Source organism: Nuphar pumila, chromosome 12 (genome assembly GCF_984573655.1).
Source record: "Nuphar pumila chromosome 12, dmNupPumi1.hap1.1, whole genome shotgun sequence".
Classification (NCBI taxonomy): domain Eukaryota; kingdom Viridiplantae; phylum Streptophyta; class Magnoliopsida; order Nymphaeales; family Nymphaeaceae; genus Nuphar; species Nuphar pumila.
Window position 1 is genome coordinate 62,489,822 of NC_143260.1, and position 17,762 is coordinate 62,507,583.

A 17,762-nucleotide genomic window follows, 5' to 3' on the forward strand; every position below is an offset into this window, starting at 1 on the left:
AAGCTTCACAAACGACTCATGCTTTTGGGTAGTAAAAAACCCCTTGAGTGGTTGATTGAAGTTGTTCATGATAATGGTCATACACTTGTTGAACTAGGACTTTCTGAAGAACCGCCTCTTTTGTTGATGTTGTAGAGCTTTGAATTTGTTCTCATTTTCTATGAATCTCTGTTGGATCTCTTGAAGTATTGTTCTTAAGCAGTGTTATCATCCTCAAATTCCTGACCAATGGATATATTTGTGGATACTAACATGACTGCCTCTCCTTGCTAAGTGTGCATTGAGACAAATTGGATCTCACCCTTAAGATCTATCACCATACCTTCCAACTTATCTAGATTTGTTCAAATACAACTTTTGATAACTTGGATTCTTAGGTGGATCCATTTGAGAATCTTTCATCAAATCTTTTGCCATCGGTATGAGCATTTAACACAAACAAGAGTTTAAACAATTTACCTTGTACACAAGATTGGACTTTGACGAAAGCTTCCTAAGTCTCCTCGAATGTTCCACAGATTGAGTGAGATCATTTCTTGGGTTTTATTGGACTAAGGATCCCATTTGGGTGATACTTATGTCTGTAGTATGTGTGAGTGACGATCAGACTTCCTTAGTCCACCACCAATATAATGTACTTATGTACTTGGGATGATTGAGGAGATCAATAGATCCAAATAATGGGACCTGGATAGGGTTTTTTAAAATCCACACAAGAAAACGTGAGTTTCTACAAAGAAAGTCCTAAGAAATTAAGGATAAATCAGGAAAGAACACATACGAAGCAAGAAAGGTCTCAATCAAAGTGCTAACCTAATTTGTTGGAAGCTGAATAATCTTAAATGCTATGTGACGTGTGATTTTTAGAATAAGGGTTTCTAAATCCATAAGTGATTTTCCTAGGTAATTTCTAACATACAAGCAATCAGTTTCCTACCTATGGTTTTCTACCTGAAAAAGCATCACAAGAAATTTTCATTTTTTTTTTGTTTTAAGAAACTACGAGTTAAAAAAAAAAAGAAACATATTTTTTAACCAAAACTTTCCTTTTACAACTCAAGGAAAGTCGTGGGGACCAGAGTTGATCTTAGAAAAGTGAGCCCATTATGAGACTTTTCTATATCGAAATATGTTTCCCAAATTGGAACATATTTTATGCCACACCAAAAAGTAATCACAAAAACTACCAAAAATGAAAGTTGTCAAGCACTAAGACAACTTTTAAACATCCATATAATCATTGAATTCTGGTAGACGATCATTAGATTATGGTCGCAAAAAGATGACTGTCGCAAAAAAAATTCTACTGTCTAAAATTGGCAATGAACAATTCCCCACCATTTCAGACCAAATAGAGAAGGATTTTGATAAATCTGGCAAAAGAATAGAGAAAGTCACTTTTTAAAATGTTTGTCTATAGAAAAAAACACGTATCTGGAGGTAGAATCACAAAAAATGGCATAACGATATAAAAAGGTCCATGTCTTAGCTTTCCAAAGTGACAAAAATCACCAAATTTTGTTTAAGGATCGTTGTGATAGAGTGCCAGAAAGGCAAACTGTTATGTCAAACAGAAACAAGAGTCAAATTGCTACTCTGTCTTTAGGAGTAGAAAATGGGTTAAAAAACTCCTTAAAGAGATGAGAAATAGTTAGATCTCATCTTTCTAAAGAGGTATAAAACATAGGTGGACGACGAACATAATCAGTGATACAGACTGAATAACAACATAATTTTTTGCATGTTTTTTTGGCTTTTTATGCTATTTTGGGCACCTTAGAGAAGGAATCTGAGTTTGCATGAAAAAATATGATGAATGAGCTTTTTTATTGCACTATGAACAAAAAAAAAATGGACACCTAGATGTAGATATATTACTGCGCAAAGTGTGCACAATCAAGACAGAACAAAATTGAATTTGGGATCCTAGGTGGATCCAATTCCCAAGGCACTACAAACAAAAAAATATGATACTAACCGACCTCTAAAGAATATTCTAGAATCTCAAGGCACCACAATTGTAGAAGGATGGTGGCACCAGGCATGCCAAGTATGTGAACAGTGGATCCGATGGGGTTTTGCCCCATGATTTTTGAAATGAATTTGGTTTTTGAGTTGAAGTGGGATCCCTGCCTACAAGTCAATCATCTTTACTTCTCCGCTGAGAAGGGATCAACCCCGCCAAGAACTTCAGATGCCCTTTGATTTGAGCTTTAGCTTACACCACCACATAGTCGTATGCAAAATCTGTGAAGAAAATGTGAGCTTGATGGTGGAGATACACCACCAAGGCTCGAAAAAGAATCAAACACAGAATATGGTATCTGTTAGATAAATCCACACTTAATTAAATAAAATAGACAAAAAAAACCTCAAAAATACTTTTATATGAGTCTCACATCGGGCTTAGGAAACCTTTCTATGATGGTGATGAGCACGATAGCAAACAAATAGAGCTTCGATTGGGTAGAGGCTCCTAAACTGGTGAGACAAATCTACATCTAGACAAAGGGATGTCCAGTAAGGTTGGGGTAGACATGTGCTAGGATGTGTTCAGTTGGTGTAGGGTGCTTGAGTTAGGGGGAACAAGACCAAAAGACACTAATAATAAAACTAGATTATAGATCTTATATGCTAGATGCTTGCAAATGAGGGACAAAGTCCCTATTTATAGTTGTAGGGACAAATCCTGGACCTAAGTGTAGTTAATTATGGGCTACAAAAACCAGATCCAAATGTCATACATGTTTTTGCATTTGGTTGGCCAATGATTTGAGGTGAGACAATCCTATTGGCTTAGATAGTAAGAAGTTTAACAGGTTGAGGGGATGAGTTTTGGGTTTTTGGCAAGTCTTGAGATCTGAAACACCTTCCAAGTGTGAGCCCGGACATGAAATAGGCAACGTTGGCCTGTGTGCCACCTAGGTTGATTACAAAATGGGTTTAGGTCTAATCCCTAGAACGACAATCTGGCTTGCACATGCTATAACTTAGATTAGATCTAGATCTAGATCCATACTGCTTGGGCGACAATTTAGCTTGGATCTGATCTAGATCCAAATTGCAAGGTTGCCAATTGAACTAGATCTGATGTAGATCCAATAAGTTTAAACGACAACTTGGGTTCATATCCATACCGTGGATGACAATTGGGATTTTGATCTAAATAATATGAACAATAATGCACAAGCGATAATTCAGCATGTCTGACAACCTAGAATGAATTTGTATCTAGAATCCAATTTAAATAGTCTGAAAACTTGCTTTGGTATTAACTTTTGATTTCAATTTCAATTTGATATGATTTTTGATGAGTTGAAAAGTTTATGATGTTTTTTTCAACTTTTCTTTTGGATGAAAAAGCTTTAAAACATCGAAGTATTTAAAAGTAGATGTGATTGTTTTAAATAAGAGACATCAAGTGTTTCGAGAAAACAATCATTTATAAGAAAATCTGTATAATATGATTGGTCAAAATTATGCCAACGAGTACACCCAAAACGTCAACAGCCCTAACCAAACGGAACCTAACCCTCTTACTCCTACCATGATGCCTGGACCAAGACTTGGTTAGGGTCTTGGCAAAAGACAACCCTGTTTGGACTGGATCAACAATTTAACTGCACCCAGATGAAAAGTTGTTGGGGGGGGGGGGGGCATGGCACCTCACGCACGGTACACGTGGCAAAGATTCTCGTCATTCAAAAAGAGAGAGTGGGAAATAACTTAGGGCACAGGCATCGGGGCAGATCCATTTAAATTATTATTATATTTTTCCAAAAAAGATCCCGTTGGGCAGCTCTTATCCTGCCCAGCTGCCCGTGGTGTCCTCGCCCTCGCCCATCCCGCTCCTTCCCTCATTCGAAAACCTCCCGTCGCCCCTTGATTAAACAAAACGAAACTAACGAACGGCCAAATTCTGACTATCGCGTCATAGGATCGAATAGTTGCCGTCCATCTGGCGTCCCCTAAACTCAGATCTACCGCCTAGCCCCCCCTACGAAACCCCCTCTTTCATAAAACCCTCCCCCCTTCTCTCTCTCTCTCCTTCTCCCTCTCTCGTGATTCCTTTCTTCTATCAGGGGGAGATCGCTATCGAAGGTATTCGAATTCTTTCTTCTCTCTTGATATCGTCCTATCTCTTTTCTGCTTTATCCTGTTTTGTTTTGGATTTTTGTTCTATTTTTTTGGGAGTATTTGTAGCTTTAATTTGTAGCTGAAGTTTTCTTCTTCCTTTCTTCTTTTCAATCGCTCTCTCTATGTTAAGGATGCATTTGATAGTTCTTATCTTTTCATTTTTTTTTCTGGGGATTTGATGGTTCTATTCACTGGGAGTTTTTCCCGGTAGATTTCATGCGTTCTTTTCTGGAATTTAGTATTTTATGACGTTGGTATGATTGAATCGGTTCTTTCGATGATGAAACGGTGTTTTTTTTTCTCTTGGTTTTATGTGAAACTATGTTTTGTTTTTTACTTTTATTTGTGTACTGTGTTCGTGTGAGTGAATTGGGCCTTCCCCCCGCCCCCCCTCCTTTTCGTGTTCTTTTGTGGTGATATATTGTCGTTTTAATGCATATCTGTTGAAGTATGAGCCGACGACTCATGGGTAGTGGTTTGGATAAAGGAATCGACTAGAGTGATAGCTAAAGTGAATGCAGTCTATTATTGGTTGTACATTTGTTTGAAGAAAATGCTTAGCCAATTCTATCCGTTTAAAATCATATCTTTTGTCTCCTTCCAATTTTTCATTCTTTCGAGTAATTCCCAGTTGCCACTGGTTTTTAGATTCCCAGGTCATTCTAGATACAATATTGATATATTGGATTTTGCATTATTTAAATCGCTCATCTCCTTCACTTTTAATGATTCATCATTCACAAAACGAGTAAATAAGTCGTCTCTTGAGGACTTGAGGGAATGTGCATACATTTTGGCTCTTTGGCCCCCATCTTGTTGGGTGGATCTCCAACGATATGAAAGATCTCCCTCTGGGAAATGCATACTAATACAACTTCATTGAATACAGCTTTCCATTCTATGGGTGTGACATAATTTGGTGTTGTTCATCTTCCTTCCTGTTTGAGAAAAGGATTGCTTTTCTTTTTTCTTGCAATTTTTCTGTATTAGGGTTAGTTTGGTGCAATAATCTGATTTTATTTATGGAGTTTGATTGGATTACTTTATGATAATCTTACCTGTTATTTATTTACATATTCTGTGTATGTGACTAGGTTGAGAGTGATTTCTTTTTTAAATTTTATTTTCTAAGCTGGTAATATTTTCCTTTCATTTTGTTGGTTGTAGCCGAATTCATTTAATGTTCTGGTTACTGCTGTTTTCATAATCTGTGCTTAATGCCATTGTAAAAGGGATTGAATTTTGGTTATTTGCTTCATATAAGAATGGCGTTGGAGGTCACTCAGGCTCTGTTGAATGCACAATCTGCTGATGGAAACATCCGTAAGATTGCTGAAGACAATCTGAAACAGTTCCAAGAGCAAAACCTCCCACTTTTCCTTCTTTCACTATCCTTTGAGCTCTCTAATGAGGAAAAGCCTGTAGAGAGCAGAAGGTTAGCAGGTATCATTCTGAAGAACTCCTTGGATGCAAAGGAGGCTGCCAGGAAGGAAGAGCTTCTGCAAAAATGGGTTGCTCTTGATCCTTCGCTCAAGTCGCAGATCAAGGACATGCTATTGAGAACACTTGCCTTATCTGCACAAGAAGCAAGACACACTTCTTCACAGGTCATCGCCAAGATTGCTTCAATCGAGATTCCCAGGAAAGAGTGGCCAGAGCTCATTGGCCATCTTCTTGCTAACATGACCTCCCCCCATCCAAATCAGCAAGAAAATGTTATTGCTTGGCTGAAGCAGGCGACTTTAGAGACCCTTGGTTATGTCTGTGAGGAAATTTCCCCTCAAGACCTTGAACAGAATCAGGTTAATCATGTTCTCACTGCTGTCGTTCAAGGAATGAGCCAAAATGATACCAATAGCAATGTCAGGCTCTCTGCAACCAGAGCTCTGTATAATGCTCTGGATTTTGCGCAAACAAATTTTGAAAATGAGATGGAGAGGAATTACATAATGAAGGTTATATGTGAGACTGCACTTTCAAAGGAGGTGGAAATAAGACAATCTGCATTTGAGTGCTTGGTCTCTATCTCGTCTACCTACTATGAGGTGCTTGCACCTTACATGCCAAGCCTCTTTGAGTTGACTTCCAAGGCCATAAAAGATGATAAAGAACCTGTGGCCCTTCAAGCAGTGGAGTTTTGGAGCTCTGTCTGTGATGAAGAGATTGAAATTCAGGAAGCATGTGACACAGATGTGGATGGTTACTCTAGTGCACCTCACTCTCACTTTATACAGCATTCTTTGTCAGTGCTTGTCCCTCTACTTCTAGAGACCCTAATGAAGCAGGAAGAAGATCAGGATCAGGATCAGGATCAGGATGAGGGTGCGTGGAATCTTGCAATGGCTGGGGGTACTTGTTTGGGTCTTGTGGCAAGAACTGTGGGTGATGACATTGTACCCCTTGTGATTCCATTTATTGAGAATAACATTACGAAGTCTGATTGGCGTTGCAGAGAGGCAGCTACTTATGCTTTTGGATCCATCCTTGAGGGGCCATCACTTGAAAAGCTTGCTCCACTTGTTAAGATGAGTTTGCAATTTATGCTTAATGCCTTGATGCAGGATGATAATATTCATGTGAAGGATACTACTGCGTGGACTCTTAGTAGGATATTTGAATTACTGCATGCCCCTGACTTGAAGTCGTCAGTAATTTCTCCTTCCAATCTCCAACATGTTCTGGGAGTGTTGCTAAGGAGCTTGAAAGATGCTCCTAATGTTGCTGAAAAGGTTTGTGGCGCAATTTACTTCCTTGCCCAAGGTTATGAGGACTCAGCAACCTGTGCATTGGCTATGTCGCCGTATCTTCTTGAAATAATCAGCTCACTCCTTTCTGTAGCTGATCGGAAGGATGCCATAGATTCTCGGCTCAAGTCTGCTGCTTACGAAACCTTGAATGAAGTGATAAGATGTTCTAACCTTTTGGAAGATGCCAAGATTATTGAGCAACTGCTTCCTGCTATAATGGATAGATTAGAACAGACCATGAAAATGCAGGTCGTCTCTTCCGATGACAGAGAAAAGCAAGGCGACCTTCAAGCTTTGGTATGCGGTGTAATTCAGGTTATCATCCAAAAATTAAGTGCGTCTGAGTCTACTAAAGCCACCATTCTCCAAGCAGCAGATCGAATTATGAGCCTGTTTCTGGGGGTGTTTGCTTGCAGGAGTACCACTGTACATGAAGAAGCGATGCTGGCCATAGGATCATTGGCATACACTACTGGTCCTGAGTTTGACAAATATATGCCGGAGTTCTACAAGTACCTGGAAATGGGTTTGCAGAATTTTGAAGAGTACCAAGTTTGTGCTATATCCATAGGGGTGGTTGGGGATATCTGCCGTGCATTGGATGACAAAGTTTTGAAGTACTGTGATGGCATCATGACCCATCTTCTCAAAGACCTTTCTAGTAGCTTGTTGCATCGATCTGTGAAGCCTCCCATCTTTTCTTGTTTTGGGGATATTGCTTTGGCCATTGATCAGAACTTTGAGAAGTACCTTCCGTATGCGATGCCCATGCTGCAAGGAGCATCTGAAGTCTGTGCTAGGTTGGGCGGCCAAGACGAGGAAACGACTGATTATGGCAATCAACTAAGACGTGGCATCTTAGAAGCATACTCGGGTATACTGCAAGGTTTTAAGAACTCAAAAGCTGAACTAATGATTCCCTATGCAAGTCATCTCTTGCAATTTATAGAGGCAGTCTTCCAGGATAAGGATAGGTATGCAGTTTCATCTTCTATTTCCCATCTATATGACAGGAGAAACTTGTAATCTTTATTTGTTGGTTGGTTATTCTTATTGTTTTCTTTTGCAGGGATGAAAGTGTAACCAAAGCTGCAGTGGGTGTGTTGGGTGACCTAGCAGACACTCTTGGTGTGAATACTTCAATGTTGTTCAAAGTCTCATCTTTCTACATAGAATTCCTTGGGGAATGCTTGGAGTCCGAAGATGCACAGCTCAAGGAGACAGCATCATGGGCCCAAAATGCCATCAGCCGTGTTCTAGTTTCATGAGGTGAGACTTTTCATGGTCTTCGATATCGGGCGGTTCTTGTTTTTGCTGGTTTAGAAATGGTTAAAAGTAGTTTGGGAGCATGTGCATAGGCTCTTTGTAACATGTGTGCGCGTTATGTTTCTAGATTGTTGTTGAGGTGCCAATGCTTTGTGTTTTGCCATTTTGATGCACACTGCTCCTTTGAACTCTTGATGGGCTTGTCTTAATGCACTCGTCATGCATGAATTGTTTGATGAAATTGGGTTAGTTTTGAGGTTGCTGTATCTCGTGGACTTCATCCTCCCCATGTAAGTGCCTTTGTGAAAGTGTGTAATTGATAATTTAGTGTCATTGCTACTTACTGCCTGAACATTCTTGTTTTGGTCGTGTATTTTTTCTAGTGTTGCCTTAAAACCAAGGCATGCAGTCAATGATCTGGTGGTGCTGTCTGTTACAAACCCAAAAGGGCATTTAAGTTTTGTAACCTTTTGTTGCCAAAGCAGCAGGTTACAATAACCTTCACCAAGTAGTATGTGGTCGAATGACAGAATTGTTCTATCATCTGATGCGGTTATGGATGGATAGGATAGGCCAAACTTAAGAATACGGGAGTCGAGTTCTTTGGATGTTATAATAATTCTTCTGTGTTATGTAATATGGGTATTTCTACCAGGCTACCAGCCCTTTCGTCCCTGTGTTGTATCCGCATTAGTACTTGTGTACTTTGGGTTATGGGTCAACTGAATTTTGGATAATCCATTTCATGATCTAAACATGTAAATAACACTTGAGGTCAAGAGACCAATGTTCAATGCATGTTTTTTTATTATTAATTGTTAGTTAATAAATTAATATATCTTTAACATGTTTTCGACCATTAGTTCATACTTCGTATAGAGCATTTTGTAAAACATGATACAGTCAGCGTGCCCGCACACACACACACACATATTCATTAGAATATGAGTACCGTGTTTTTTATTTTTTATTTGCAAATCCAACCATATAGATGTATTCAGCATGGTGAATTTGCTAGGAATCAATTGTTAGACTGCATTTTTGATGAAAAATATGTTTTTTAGATTCTTGAATATTTATGAAGATTACTAGGGTTGATTTTAAAGCCTTAGAAAATCTTGTTTCTGCATTGTAATCAGATGATTCAAGAGCTGGTCCTTGTAAAACCAAGCATGTAGATCACATTCATACAGTCAGATTTAAGAGAAAAAAACAAAATCTATGAAAATCTCAGTTCACACGGATATATATATATATATATATATATATATATATATATATATATATATATATATATATATATATATATATATATATATATATATATATATAGGCACACCCCTACCCATCATTTCCCATGTCGTACCCTACGTACCGGTGAGATGTCATCTTACATCTTAGTATGTAATTTTGTTTTACCTTCATTTTGACCATTTATTCTATTGTTGGTCTTTTCTTTCCGGGCAATTTACATATGCACTATGACCAATTTACGTTTTAAGGTAAATGCCTCATGTTTTCAGAAATTGATCAGGTGACCTGGGTTACCCGTAATCAGTTAGATTGCAATGTAAAATTACTCTTTTATCCTGTTCAACTGCTTATTTGCCCTTTTATTGTACTCTCTCTCTCTCTGAGTTGGCAATGTGCACTGCTTCCAAATTTGTAGCATTTGATATGAATAGCTTGCTGAAGTTGTTGGGGAGAAATGGGTGCTTGCTAAAGCCATTCATTACTTGTCCTCTTCACAAATGGCACCAAGCGACACCCATCTGCCCGTTCTCATTACAGCAACAAGGAAATCTGTTCCTCTCGTTCCCAAAGTCATCCCTATGTATTTCATTGATGCAAGTTGTTTTAATCAATTCATACCCCTCCTTGGGATTTCATTAGTGCAAGTTGTTTTGATCAATTTGGATTCCATAGATGTGATCTACATCATTCATTTTTCGAAATCTAACTTCTGTGCAGAGTTTTTTGGCAATTCAAAAATCAATGGTTGTGATTCAAAAAATCATATTTTTCTTTGAAAACAATTGAAGAATTGATTCTTGTTAAATGGACAATGTTGAGTTCTTCTTGAGGTCCAGATTTGATCAAAACAACATGCATCATAAGATTTAAGACGGGTATAAAGATGGGGGTTCATATAAGGGATGAATGCAACTGAACTGTGATAAAGCCGTAGCCTTGCCGGCCATGATTCCACCAAGAAACCGGAATTTGTGCTGCATCTCCTGAGAGAATCTGGATTCCAGGAGGCCAACATCAAGTTGCTTATGGCCTCCTGGCCCAAGATCGTGCTTTTCAGGGCCTTGATATTGTGAATTGCAAGCTTGCAATATGATCATTTTGGTCAGGTAAGCTTTCTTTCGAGGCCTTGATAAGGTGCTCCCATCAATTTCCTAAGGACCGTGGGTGACAATGACCAAGAGGTGTAGTGAGAACAAATCAGAGCATGATCTATAATTTTAAAGTAAAAAAGTGCTAAAACGCTCATTTTTAACAGTTAATTCGAGTCAGGTGAACAAAAAGTAATTCAGGCGGTCATTTGATGAATTTTTGAAAAGATGAGCCGGTTAGATGGTAATTGGTCATATGATAGGCACATATACGTAAATTACCATTTATTTTTTGTGAATAAATTCGGACTGGCTAATCATGCCCGATTCAAACAAAAAGAAATCATCCCATTTGTGAGAAAAGCAAACATGGGGGGTTTGTTTGTTTCATCCAATTTTCATAGAAAATATTGAGCCTGACATCCCTTTGCTTTCCTTTTCCATCAAGAGTGATGCACACATCAAATTATTGTGGCAGGAAAGTCCCATGATGACATAAGTGGGTCCGCCACCTGCCACTTTTCATGTGCAAATCCTATCGTACCTCCATGAAAGCATTTTCATGGAATCTGTGTTCATTCCCATGAAAGGCCTTTCCCTACGTTGGGAATGAATACACGAGCTTTAATGTTTTAGATGTCTAGATCTAGCCATTTTCTTTCCATAATGAGACCTTCACCACTCGCCCGAGATTTGGCTAGAAAATAAAATTTCAAAGGTGGGTTTCTTCTCCTTGAACCTAACGGTCGTCCGGCTGAACGCCAATTTTTGACTTTTTTTTTTTTTGCATAAAACAGAGAGAGAGAGAGAGAGAGAGAGAGAGAGAGAGAGAGAGAGAGAGAGAGAGAGAGAGGCACATTCGATCCCCTGACACGGATGCACTGAGTGCTAGACAGTTCAAAGAGACGGTGATTGCACAAATGCCCCTTCTTGCAGGAAAGGCTCCCTTGGGGAAGCCTTTTCATATGGAAAGGCTACTCCTTGCAGGAGATGTAGGGCCCATGTCTGTGCCATGTGACCTGACCTTGTTTGTTTCAAGGCCCGTATGATTTTTTGATATTTACACGGAGAAACCACCCCCAAGAACATAGACTTAGCTGCACTGGCTTTGCCTGACGCACTTACGGTCACTGTCCAGGGAGCATAAAATTCCGTGGGCTTACCCCTTGCCCTCAATCGAATTATGCTCATATTTTTTGTGGAATGGATGTTTTCTCATGAAAAGGAACCTAAGATACAATGTGAAAATTGAGTTTTTTTTAAAAAGGAAAATTTTCAAAAAGGCATCTAAAATTTGGGCATTAATAAAAAGACGCCTAAGTTTTGAGAAGTTTTAAAAAACACAAAATTATCATGGTAAAAAGGCCCAGGAGTTTACTACGGTCGAGTTTTGCTGTTAAATGTGATACATAATTAACATTTTATCATCGACATCATATTTTTAAAAATGCACATAGAAAAGAAGTCTTTGAAGGGTTAACTAGTAAACTAACACTCTTAACTCATCTTGGGTTAGTGATAACCTAGGTTAAATGGATGGAAGTTTGTTTCTATTAACCATGAAAAAATTTAGGTGTTTTTAAAAACTTAGGTGCATTTTTCACTAATGTCTAAACTATAGATGTTTTTTGAAAATTTTCCAAAAAAGCCTCGTTTTGTGTCATACAAAAAAAATACAAAACGTTCACGTGTCCATCATATAAACGACCCCTGCTCTTTCAAACGTACTTCTGGTTCAATGAATATTTTCCAAGGATATCTAGAAAAAGATTTCCTTGCCCGAGTGAGTTGGAAATTAAGTCCTAACAACAATATGTTGCCACCCAAAAAAAAAGAAAGGCCTTCTCTCCAAAATGAACATTCTTTAATATGTCGACATCTCATTAGTATCATGTTGTCAAGTAAAAATGTGATCAGTTTTCTTTTTACCAAAAGAGTTGCTCACAGTGGGAGGGTGACTAAGGAGTGGTTGACCATAACCAAGCTGCCGTACTACTTGACTCATCATTTGTCATTCAACTTCATTCATGTTGTGAATCCATGTGTCCTTTTTGGTGAGCTATATCTCATGAACAACTACATCTACATCATCATCTTCATTCTCTACGAGGGACTTGAACTTCGGTTAGCATGAACTTCACATACCAAAAGGTCAATCCTACGTTGTGACCATTTCCTCTTTCATCATTTTCCTTCTCCTCTTCCTCTTCGTCTTCATTCTCCTCTCTTATGTGACCTGTTCCACATTGCCATATGTCAAAGCCCATGCACTGAGTCATGCCTAAGGGGCCTTCCAATGTTTATGTGTTCTCAAATCCAAATCTACAAAGTAGACAAGTTATGCTACATAGATTATATTAAGGATCACAAATTTATATTTTAAAAAATGATAGTATTGTATGTGTAATTTGATTCCCTAAAAACCTTATAATTTTTAATATTATCTTGATGTCTAAAATCATAAATATTTGACATTGTTAGGACCCTTTTACCCTTTGCAACTGCGAATTTAGGTATTTTTGCAATGGAATTGTATCTTTCGTCGGCTATGTCCAACACCCACTTAAACCCATAATCATAGTTTTTTTATGCGAAAACTCACAAACTTGCATAAATTTATTTATAAAATTTTGATGAAATTGAAACCACAAAAATCACAAATATCTTATTTTTTCGCATATAATAAAAAATTTTGCATGAAAAAATTTGCAAATCACCTCTCACAAATATCATACTGTATCACATATAACCTGAAATCACATAAATTTATGTGTGAAACTCCACTTAAAGGGAACCAACAAAATTGTAAATATGCTACTTAAATATTTGCAAAAATTTTATTATATGCATTTTTTCTTAATAGTTGCAATTTTCTCGGTCATATATATACTCATTTTTGTTTGAGGGTTTCTTTTTCTCATTTGTGTCTGCAAAGAACTTCTCTATAGAACCCTTGTAACGATTTTACATTCCGAGAAGGTTGCGGTATCATCCTTGTGATCGACTTTTCTATCTATAGGTTTGAAAAGTGAGTTTCATATAATATATACGTAGGTATCCCCATACATATTTCTGTTTAATATGGCATCATACAATCAGGGATGCGAACAGATCCAACTCGCGATCATTGAATATCCCCATGCATGTTTGGTTGTTGCTATAGATATTTTTTGTATGTTTTCTTGTGTTGTCATCGAAGTCCCCAACCACCGGATTTAACATTTAGGGTTTACTATTTACAATTTTTTGCATAAAAATTTATATATTGTTGTAGATGATTTATGATTGTTTTGCTTCTCCTTTAGTTAATATTTGTTATTCTTGTGTTAGTGTAATGAGGCTAGGGTTCACTGTGCACAAGCATTAAAAAAGCTAAAGTACACTATCATGGTTGTTGTAGGCAGTCAATGATGTCGTCTGAAAGGGATGAAATATACTATCATAGGTCTGATTACACTAATTAAAAATTTGTATTAGTCTCTAAAAATATTATCTTTAAGAAATTTGCGGCTTTGATGTCTCGTAAAATCGGATATATGACAAATTTATTGAGTCTCCGATATAGTTATTTTCTAAACAACCAAGAAATATAGATAGATGTTGAGGATGATGATATAGAATTGTTGTTAACCAGTAGAGATGTTTACTTGAAAGTTTTCAAAGTTAATGAAGGAGTAATTAAACAAGGAGTAGTTGATTAATGGAATGATGTGAATCTCATGAAGAATGTGCATGTATCTCATACACCATCTATCGAGATAACTCTTTTGCCAATTATCCAACTGTTCCAAATAGTGGACGATATTGATGTTTCACATGATTGACAAATCACTGTAAAGGATACAAAACCATGTGTCCTAAACAGTGAGAAAAGAAATGTAAGTGATCTTCATCACAATAATTTGAATGACATGCAACCTTCTCGAACATTTGATAATGCTAGGTATAAGTAATTTTAATGTAATTTATGGTTGAGATGTAGGTGTGATGATGAATGTGATATTTTGATGGTTAATCTTGAATATTGAAAATGTAAGAATGATACATGCATGAAAGCAAATGAAGTGATAAATACAATGATTTTTTATTTAGTTGGTGTAATCAGAGAGTCAATTAGTGATAGCAACAATTATATTGACAATGTAAAATCGGATGATATCGTTCATGATGAGTATACTATATTAATAGGAAATGATGAAGACATTGATGATATTGGACAAATAAAAATGGGTGAAAGCAATGAACTAATGGCATTGGAGAATGCAAACCCTTGATTCTCATTCAATGAATTCACATATGATAAAGAGCAATTAAAAATCATTAAAGCAAAAACATTTGATTTGTATGAGCAATTGCATAATGAAAGGCTTAATGATTGTGAACAATTTCGATGGCTATCAATACACTCAAATGATCGATAAATTGCTTTAGGCAAGAGGTTTAATGATTTTCAACATTGTCGTGAGTTTTCAAAAGATCAAGTAATCAGAAAATAAATATGAAGCAAAATTCTTAAAGATCTACAATAATATAATCACTATCGTATGGACGAGAAAAAACACTCATATGACGGTTGATTGCCCTTAAAAAATCCATTGTACAAAGGTACACAAAGCAAGTTTTTTTCAAGTGAAGAAGTATGATAGTGAGCATACATGTGGATCACTAGGCAACCTTTTAGTGGAAAAAATGCCTTCCAAATGGATTTCAAGTGTTATTCACAAACACATGCATGATAAACCAAAAATAACTCCAAGAGAAATCATGAATGACATCAGTCATGAGAAAGATGTAGAAGTTACTTACAAACGAGCATGACGTGAACATGAACACATTAAAGTTGCATTATATGGTTCATTCAAACAGTCATTCAAGATGCTTCTCTCTTATTTTGATCATCTAATGAATTAGCTATGATATATTAAGACCACTCAGAAAGATTGATTTAAGTACATGTTCTTATCCTTTAGGCCACACATCAATAAGTTTTTAAAATGATGCTCTCTAGTTCTTATAGTAGATGACATATTCTGAGAAGAAAAATACACTACTATGTTATTGTCGGCTCATAATATTGATCCTTGTGGTTAGATGTTTTCAGTAACATTTGCAGTTATTGATAAGGAGTCCAAAAATTTATGAGCATGGTTTTTAGAGGTATTAAAGCATAAATTCATACACTTTGATGAGTTTAGAGAGACAAAAGTATTAAGAGTCATCTCAGATAGATATCTAGGTTTAAAGTATATCGTTTCCCACACATGACATACATGTCATGTTGGATTTTGAATAAAGTATTTGATGAAAAACTTTTTGAAGAAATTTGGTTCACCACTCAGTGCACTTTAGTGGAGTGCAGATCGAGCAGCTACGAAACAACAATGCAATTATTTTTTTTTGACAAAGTTAAAGAACAAAGCACATACAAATATAATTTTATTGCCACTGATGTGGATTCAAAATATTGGGCTAAGTGTCACTTTTTAGCAAAAAGCTATGACTGCTTAACATCTAATATAGTAGAGAGCTTCAATTCATGGATTCTCGCTATACGTGACAAGCCCTTAATTTCACTTATTAAAAAACTTTGTCTCATAGTAATGAAACTGATTGAGAAAAGAAAGATTATGGGGCAACATATCATAGTTGTTGTGGTGGCGAAGGTAAAAAACAAAAGTTAGAAGAACTGAAGAAAAAGGCATAAGAAATATGTGTGTAAGTATTGTATTGCCTTCAACGACACAAAGTCTGCGACCAATCTCATAGTTATAGTGTTGATCTTCAGAGTCACTTGTGCTCTTGTAAAAAGTGACAAGTTAGTAGAATTCCTTGCGAACATGCGATCACATGGATTTTGTATGAGGGCAACCTACTAGAGGATTATTGTGTAAGTTTTTTATAGTTGAATTGTATCGAGCTGCATATAATCAATATCAATTCTTTATTATGGCAGATAGTATCCTACACATCGCTCTACCTACTCTTATAGTTGTCTATCCACCAAAAGTAGTTCGCAGAGCAGGACGATCTAAGGTTAATAGATAGAGAACATAATACATGGATGTTATGCTATACAAATGCAGTGTATGTAGTGAGGTTGGCCACAACAGGCGACACTATGAATAACAATATGTATATATTTTCAGTGTTGTTTAATGAATTGCTTCATTGTGTGTATATCCGGTGTTGTTTAATGAATTGCTTTTTTCTATGTATATCCAGTGTTTTTTAATGAATTGCTCATTTATGTGTATATCTAGGTAGTTTGAGATGTATGGACATATACATTCTTAAAAAAAAGGATTCAAAGGGTCCTGAGTTTCGAAGAGCAAGGAACAATCGATTGTACATGATGCATAAGTAATATCCCAAATCATATGTGTATATTTGATATTAATTATATACAATTTATTTTATTGTTAAGAACATGTTAAAAGAAAAGCTATAGAAGAGAACACCCCAGAGCCGAAAGAGTATGAGTTTGACAAATAAACTCTCTTGGCAAGTGACATAAGTGTTAGTTTTGTATATTAATTTGTTTATTTTTTTGTTACGTTTGGACATAATTTTATTTGTTCATTTGTTATCACACTGAATTTATTGTGTAGCATCTAGCAAGATTCATAGAGACTCCAAGTGACTCACAACAAGGACATGGAAAGAAACAACTTGCCAAAGACCCTTTACCTTATGAGTTATAAGAGCAATGTTTATATTATTTTACTACCGATTAATAAAAACTAACTGATAAACCTTGTATGTTCATAACAAATGGTTGCAACTAAAAAGCAGCGAGGTGAGACAACTGATTGCTTAGAGAGGATCAACTTGCCATATCATTTTCTTGGTGTTGACAAGGTATGTTTTAACATAACTTTACATACTTATAAATAAATTTCCACATACACAATGATGTTATACTAGATTTATGTTGCAACTCTTAATTCTTTTTAATTGGGGATATAAACACTGGGTTCTTTGGGAAATGGACATGAAGAAAAAGGACTTCAGGCTGTACAATTTCACACCAAACATATATTTAGCAGATAAAAATCTCAAATAAATAGTACGATAACATAACTTACTCAATAATGTACTCACCTTTTGTGTATGCTTATTATCTTTTTTTTGTATATGTTTGTTATCTTCTTTTCATGTATATGTGTTGCAGGTTTATTTCTTTTAGCGCAATTTGGGTTCAACTGTTACAAAAATTGGATGGTGCAAAGGATGGAGGATATTCTTTTACAAGAGAATGGGTAATTACTTT

At 36.5% G+C, this 17,762-nt stretch overlaps 1 protein-coding gene across 2 annotated transcripts; it reads left to right on the plus strand.

Annotated features, from left to right (window-relative positions):
- The first annotated feature begins 4,064 nt into the window (after positions 1-4,064).
- On the plus strand, positions 4,065-8,502 carry LOC149820987 (importin subunit beta-1-like). 2 transcript variants are annotated; one of them, XM_089982729.1, is made up of 4 exons: positions 4,065-4,101; positions 5,402-7,858; positions 7,954-8,153; positions 8,278-8,502. In XM_089982729.1, the coding sequence occupies exons 2-3, from the start codon at positions 5,403-5,405 to the stop codon at positions 8,150-8,152; spliced, it is 2,655 nt and encodes an 884-aa protein (XP_089838855.1). In that variant the 5' UTR covers positions 4,065-4,101; position 5,402; the 3' UTR covers position 8,153; positions 8,278-8,502. The 2 variants fall into 2 exon arrangements, with proteins under 2 accessions (XP_089838855.1, XP_089838854.1); XM_089982728.1 differs by having other exon boundaries at positions 7,954-8,502.
- Positions 8,503-17,762: the final 9,260 nt, after the last annotated feature.

Excerpts from the sequence above, each read along its gene's own strand:
- LOC149820987 (XM_089982728.1), top strand. The coding sequence starts at position 5,403 with ATGGCGTTGGAGGTCACTCAGGCTCTGTTGAATGCACAATCTGCTGAT. Across the intron at positions 7,859-7,953 it reads GTCTTCCAGGATAAGGATAG|GGATGAAAGTGTAACCAAAG; the intron begins GTATGCAGTTTC and ends TTTCTTTTGCAG.